The sequence below is a fragment of the Bison bison genome, unplaced genomic scaffold (genome assembly GCF_000754665.1).
Source record: "Bison bison bison isolate TAMUID 2011002044 unplaced genomic scaffold, Bison_UMD1.0 scf7180017864285, whole genome shotgun sequence".
NCBI lineage: Eukaryota > Metazoa > Chordata > Mammalia > Artiodactyla > Bovidae > Bison > Bison bison.
The window spans coordinates 1,562,513-1,569,403 of NW_011494857.1; the positions used below are offsets into that span (position 1 = coordinate 1,562,513).

At 59.8% G+C, this 6,891-nt stretch overlaps 1 protein-coding gene across 1 annotated transcript in view; it reads right to left on the reverse strand.

The window, feature by feature from the left end:
- Nucleotides 1–6,891, reverse strand: part of NUP62 (nucleoporin 62kDa) — a 22,373-nt gene that overhangs the window by 889 nt on the left and 14,593 nt on the right. Inside the window, exon 2 of the mRNA XM_010849720.1 lies at nt 2–899. Within this exon, the coding sequence (XP_010848022.1) occupies nt 2–836 (835 nt within the window). The 5' untranslated portion in view covers nt 837–899. The remainder of the gene's footprint in view (nt 1; nt 900–6,891) is intronic.

Below are 6,891 nucleotides of genomic sequence, written 5' to 3' on the forward strand. Positions count from 1 at the left end.
GTCGTGGTGGTTGTCGCCGTGGAGGTGGTGGAAGCTACTCCAGGGGCCTTCAGGTTGAAGCCCACCGTCCCCGCTCCTGCTGTCCCCGTAGTGGTCGCTGGGGTACCAAGGGAGAGCCCGGTGGCGGCGGACGAGGTGGGAGCAGTTGCCAGCGAGGTGAAGAGCGAGGGCCCGGCGCTGGTGGTGGTGGCGGCCGGGGTGGGCGCGGCTGGCTGTGCGGCTCCCGCTCCGGTGGCTGCTGGAGTGGCCGCAGTGAAGGGCAGCCCGCCAAGGGCTGGGGGCTGGGCCGGGCCCCCCAGGGAGCCTATGTTGAAGCCAGAGGTCCCAGTCTGGGATGTGCTCCCACCCGTGAACGAGAAGCCCCCGGACGTGGATGTGGTGGGTGGGGCGGCAGATGCGGTGGCGGAGCCAAACACAAAGCCGCCGGGCGCTGCACCCTGGGCGGACGTGCTGGCGCTGGAGACCGCGCTGCTGAGCGTGCTGCCCCCGAGCCCGAAGCCGCCGGGCTGGGCCGGGGCCGGGGCCGGGGCCGTGCTGCCCAGGCTCAGCTTTGGGGTGTTGCTCCCTAAGGAAAATCCGGTGGCTCCTGCTGCAGGCGTCGTGGTCCCAAAGCTGAAGGCCGGGGTCTGTGTCGTGGGAGTCTGGGTGCTGAGTGAGAACAGGCTGGTGGCAGGGGTGCTGGCGGCTGACTGGGAGGGAGTCCCAAAACTAAACCCGCCAGTGCTGGACGCGGAGAAAGAAAAGCCCGTGGCGGGCGTGGTCGTTGCTGTCTTTGTGTTGCCAAATGTGAACCCTCCTGTGGAGGCCCCAGTGCCTCCAAAATTAAACCCGCTCATGGCTCCAGACTCTGGGGGCAGCAGCTACTCCGGCTCCAAAGCAAATCCACCGGTGTCTGCAACCTTGGGAAGATTTGCAAAGCAGAGGAAGTGACATGATCAGACAGCAGATCTGGAAAAACCACCTCAGCAGCATGATGGAGCTCGGTCTGCAAGGGGGCGGGACTCAAGTCTGATGAGCGCCCCCCCCCCGCCCCGCTCCTCTTCCTGCTGTGGAACCTAACCGGGCCCTGCTGAACTAGGAAAGACGGACAAGGACACAGCCCCCGCCCCGGGGGTCTAGCAGGGTCAGTACCAGCGGGAGGCCCACTGCTTGGGGTAGGGGGGGCTGAACAGCAGGCGCCTCTGGCGAGTGGGATTAGACACACACAGGAGCCTTTGGGACCTGCCCCCAGGTCTCCCTGCTGACTGCACATGGGTGAGGGGTAGGCTGATTTGGCACCACCCTGAGTGCCCCTCTGGACCTCAGACACAGGCCCCGGGAAGCTGAGTTACGACAGGGCCTTGGGCGCCAAAGGCTCCCTCTGGTCACACCCCAGCCGGTTTAGGAGGACAGAGGGCACGCGGGCGCACTCCCCCGCCCTCCTAACTCGGGGTGGGCAGGAGACCCGAGTGCTTAGAGCACCTGGTGCCCCTGGCCGCAGGGACTGGTTTCAAGGGGACGTGGAGACTCGAGCTGGCCAAGAGACCGCCCCCACCTGCAGGTGCAGGGCATGGAGGATGAGCACTGGGGGACAGTGAGCGCCACCAGAGCGAGCAGAGAGGAGAGAGGGAAAGGGCAGAGAGTGAGAGAGCCGCCAGAAATCCTGGTCCTGCTCACTAACCCCGCCTGGTCTTCATTAGAAGCTCCGGGAGCCAGCACATCCCTGTTCAGTGAAAGGTGACTGCTTTCTATCTGAAAAAGCCCCGAGCAAAGCCATCTGGTAGCTGGAGAGTCAAAGGTGACTTGGAGAAGAGAGTTGGAGGGTGTCCTGTGTAGAGATGTTTTCAGGGAAGTGATCACAGGCTAAGCACTGACTGCTGGCGGGCTGCTGTCACGTAACTGACATCTCACTGCTGTGTGGAGGCGGAGATGGTGTCCCCGTGTCTGAGATGAGGAAACTGGGGCTCAGGGGGCTGCGGTGATCTACTAGGAGCTGACCCCAGGCCACAAGCCCAATCCACCAAGCTCCTCGTCCAGCACAGGCACCAATTAGGGGGCAACTGGGCATCAGATATAAGGCAAGCTCTGCATCCTACCTACTGATACAGCCTCTTGACTATACTCAAGAAACGCTGGGAATGACAACACAGAGAAGCACAACACAAATTTACTACTGCAGTGTGATCTCTGCTATGGAAAAACACAGCTACCCTGAACAAGGAGGGCTGGAAAGAAATACACCGAGATGTGGGACTACACATGGATGGCCTCCCTGCTAATCTGCAGTAGTTTCCAAGTGCTCATTCCTGCCTGTACAATAAACACAGGTTTTTGAAAACGACCCTCTAATTATAGAGTGTAAATTCACTCCGAAGAACCAGCGAACCTGTGCAGCCGGGTTCTAGAATCACCATATGAACGGGACAGATGGGGTCACTGAATTAAACCACCTCCCCCAGGCTGGCACTCAGCCACACCTGGTCTTGGTTGTGGGGCGGCGCTGGATCCCAGAGGCTGTGCTGAAGGCAGCAAGGGAGCCAGCACGTGGATGTAACACCAACACCAGGACCAAAAATGTGGCCCTCCAGAGACATGCAGGCCCCGCTGCCCAGAGCCTGGGGCGAACGACCCTAAGTGGCAGAAAGGATTTTCAGACGTGACTAAGGATCTTGAAATGCAGAGGCAGAGACCGGACTAGACAAGAGACCACTGGAAGGTGGAAGCGGAGGCTGCAGTAACATGCCTTGAACTCGGGAGACAGAGGACGGGGCCACAGGCCAAGCAATGCGGGGGGCCTTTACAAGCTGGAAAAGGCAAGGAATGGTTCTCCCCTGCAGTCTCCAAAAGGAACCAGCCCTCCTTGATTTCAGCCCAGTGAGACCGATTCTGGACCCTGATCTCAACTTCAAAAGAATAAATGTGCATCGTTTCAAGCTGCTAAGTTTGGGATATTTGTGAGAACAGCACAGGAAATGAACACAGCTGGGGAGCAGAAAGTGTCTGACGGTACGGGGGGACCTCGTGACTCCTGAGAACCCCGAGACCCAGCGCCCTTGTCAGGAAAGTGGAGTGGCCGCTGTGGGCCTGGAGCGTGGCCAAGTCGGGAGGGCACGGTGCTCACAGCCACGGTCCCCGCGTGGACACACGCCGCACTGTCACCTCTGGAAGCCGGGGAGGAAGGAAGGGAGCCCAGAGGGGCCGTGAGTCCAACCCAGCTGTGACGTTCTCAGGAAAAGACTGTGGTGGTAGGCAGCCTCAAGTCTAATGCGAACTCACGGTCGGCTGCCACTGCCCACCAGGGCCTTGGGCTACGTGACCCATTCCCCGGTTGAGACGAGCGTGGTCTGGGGGCAGCTTGCTTGGGCACCGACAGCGCCGTGTGCCCAGCACGTTGTCACCCCCCGCCCCCCACCCCAGCCAATTTCACACCCATCCTACGAGGAGGTCGGATGATGATCCCGGGGCACAGATCGGGGAGGGCAGGCTCAGACGGAAGTAATCTGCAATCCCACCCCCAGGTGGGCACTAGCCAAGCCCCCGCACCCCGCACTGTAAAGCTCTCATTTCTACTTCATCACGTGGGCCCTCAGTCACAGGGCCAGCGGCCCCGCTCAGGGTGCATGGCCACTATTCTGTACCCGGGCTTCCACTCGACTCCCTCACATGTTTCTTTTCATCTAAAAGCAGCTGCAAGACGGCTCCTTGTTTTCAGACATGAAGTTGGGTTCCTTGTTTTGGGCATGAAGAGACCCCAGCCCAGCTCACTGCAGCGCCATCTCGAGCCGGGTCTGTTACCAGCCAGCGGACAGAAGTGCCTGGACTCCCACAAGGCTCAGTTCGCAACAGCACGCTCAAGAGAGCTTTTGCTATTAATAAGCTGCAGCTAAAATTTTTCCAAAAAGCATTTATAGAAAGTTTTCACTTTTTATATGATTAAGAAACCACAAAGAAGACTATCTCCCCCACCCGCCCCCGCCCCGGTGTCTTGTCTGGTTTAACGGTTCACTGTTTATTAAACGCCTCCTCTCCTTCCAACACTTCGGATGCCAGGGACCTGATGGCAGTTCGTCCTGGGTGTTACTGCTCACTTACCACTGACCCCCAGAACGCTGGGAGTTTCTCAAAGACATGGTGAAACACACGCAAAAAACCCTCTGCCCTTTATGAGGGCTTTTCCACTGTTACCAAAGGGGTGAGCTTTCCTAAAAGAGAAGCGGACGCTGTTGAGGGGAAGTGATGCTGTTCTTGGGAGGAGGAGCAGGTGGCCGGGGGCTGGGTGCTCGGCCTGGGCAGCCACGGCCACAGCGGGTTCTCTAGCCCATTGGGCTACCTTGAGGTCACTGAGGGCAAGACTGGCAGAGCCGCCAGCCGCACACTTGCCCTTGTTTTCCACACCACATCCAGGTGCCTCCACAGCCCCGAGAGTCTGGGATCCCCATGCACAGGCGCAGCCCACCCCCAGGTTCAAGGACGCAGGTTTTGTGCCGTCACTGCCACCTTCGCTCAGATCCACCAACCTTCCCTCTGTCGTTAGTTCTTCAGCCTCTCCAAGCCCGAGCTGCACCTACTTTATTCACTCCAGCACTGACTCGGCCCTACCCTACGTACAGCAACAACACAGCAAAACACGGTCCATCCCCGGAGGACGGGGGCACCGAGAGCACACGACAGGGATATGCGGGCACCTGCTCTGCACAGACACCGCTCAAGGCCCCGGAAATAAGGCTGTGGACGAGACAGAGGAGTCTGCCCTCACATCCCAGCAGGGAAGTACTCGGGGTGTCAGATGAGGCTCAGCGTCCTGGAGGAAAGACCGGGTGGGGCGGGGCAGCGGGGTGCCAGCGCAGGGGCGAGGGGGCGGCCGGGGCAGGCGGCACGGTTCTGAGCCCTGGGCTCCCCTTTCCTTAGATACTCAGAACAGGGGTGTCTGTCTGGGAATGAATACGAGGGGAGGGAAGACCTCAGCCTTGGACCAAAGGGAAGATTAACCCTAATCTCAGAACCCGGGACCTCGTGTGGCAACAAGGATATCACGGATGTGATTAAGGATCCCGAGCGGGCAGGTGACTCTGGCTTACCTGCGTGAGCTTTTGATGTGATCATGAGAGCTCTGAATGGAATCGGGAGGCAGAAGAGGCAAGCCAGAGGGACTGTGACCCTGGAAAGGTGTTCTGAGAGCAGCTACACTGCTGCTCTGGAGCTGGAGGACGGGGCCACGAGCCAAGCAGAGCAGGTGGCCTCCGCGAGCTGGAAAAGGCACAGTCCAGACTCTCCCCTGAGCCCACACAAGGAACACAGCCCTGGGTACCCGACTCAGGCTTCTGACCTCCCGAACTGCAAGGAAATATTTGTGTTATCTTAAACTGCTAAGTTTGCGGTCATGTGTAACAAGAGCAACAGGAACTTAACACGAGAGTCGGGGACGAAGAAAGAGAAGGGTTGGGTGTGGTAAAGTAAGTGAATGGGAAACCCGCCCTGGCATGGGCTGAGGAAGGGGGTGCTGGCTGAGGACACGGTGTGCTGCCACCGCTGGGCCTGGCAGCTGCGGGCCAGGGGGTAAGAACGCTGTGATTCTGAGAACCTGGACAGCCTCTGCCGCGGGGCGACCTCCTGGGATGTGGATGTGTGAGACGCCCAGCCGTAATGGGCCGTGTATGACAAAGGGAGGGACAGGGTGGCCTGGAGCACTGAGGGGGCTCGTGGAGTGACAGGGTCAGCCCCACGGGGCAGGATGTCCCTGTGTCGCTCACTGGGCACCACCTGTGTGAGCAGGACCGGCCAGGAGCGCTAGGGGGCAGCACACCGAACCTTCCTGGATGGGAGACAGGCTCAGAGAGGTGATGCGACTTCTCTAAGATCACACAGCAGCAAACAGGAGTTCCCGGAAGGGAGCTGAGCTTCTGGGGCAGGAGATGAGCAGGTGTCAGAAATCAGTATTAGAGGGGCGGTGGGGTGCTCGGGCAGACGTGTGGCCCAGGGAGTGAGGGAGTGATGCACCTCCAGGCCGCCGGCCGGGGTCAGGGGCCGGTCATGGAGGAGAACTGGCAGCCAGGCCACACACCCATAGCAAAGCCGGGAAGACCCTGCTTCATGCCCGACCCCCGCAGCCCTTCACCTGTCACCTCAGAAGCTTGAGTGACCCTCCCAAAGCAAGGCTTTTCCACCAGGCAGGGGCAGCTGCCTCCCCACAGGCCGCCTCCTTCCTTCGTAACTAACTCTTCTTCACTCGGGGCAGCAGTGAGTCTGGCCAATGGGCTCCATGCCCAGGGCTGTCTAGTTACCAACGGGCCGGGAGGAGGGCAGCAGGCCCGCAGCGGTCTTGACATGTCCAGCCCGAGCTCTTCTGTCAGTGCCCAGCAGGACATAGCCCAGCACCGAGAAGCAGCTGCTGCAGCCTGTCATTCGGAGCCCCTGCTCCTCCACTCCCAGCCCTGGGATCTTAGTTTTAAGTTCATCTCCCAGGGCCTCAGTTTCCTCATCTGAAAACAACAGGATGATGGCTCCAGAATCATATGGTCCCTGGGAAAATGAAGCGGTCAGCGATCTGTGTCAAGCGCTTAGTACTGTGCCCAGTGCCTTCTTGGGGCCCAGGAAACAACCTATCACTGCAGTTAATAATACTGCAGCTGTGGGAAGTGACCCAGCAGCCGCTCCCGGCATCCCGCCCACAGCCACCTGGTGGCGCTGCCCACAGTGCCGAGCCCAGCCGGGCCCAGGCAGGTCAGGCAGCTTCAGTGCCCACTACGCTTTCCCTGCAGAATTAGCTCTTCATTTAAGACTTGGAGGAAGTGCAGCTATGGGCTCAGAGAGACCAGAGGAAGGGAGGAGAGAGGGGAGAGAAGAGAGGGGATCAGACACCAGTGGTTATCAGCCGGGCCGGTACCTCTGCAGTGTGAGTGCAGGGACTGCCCC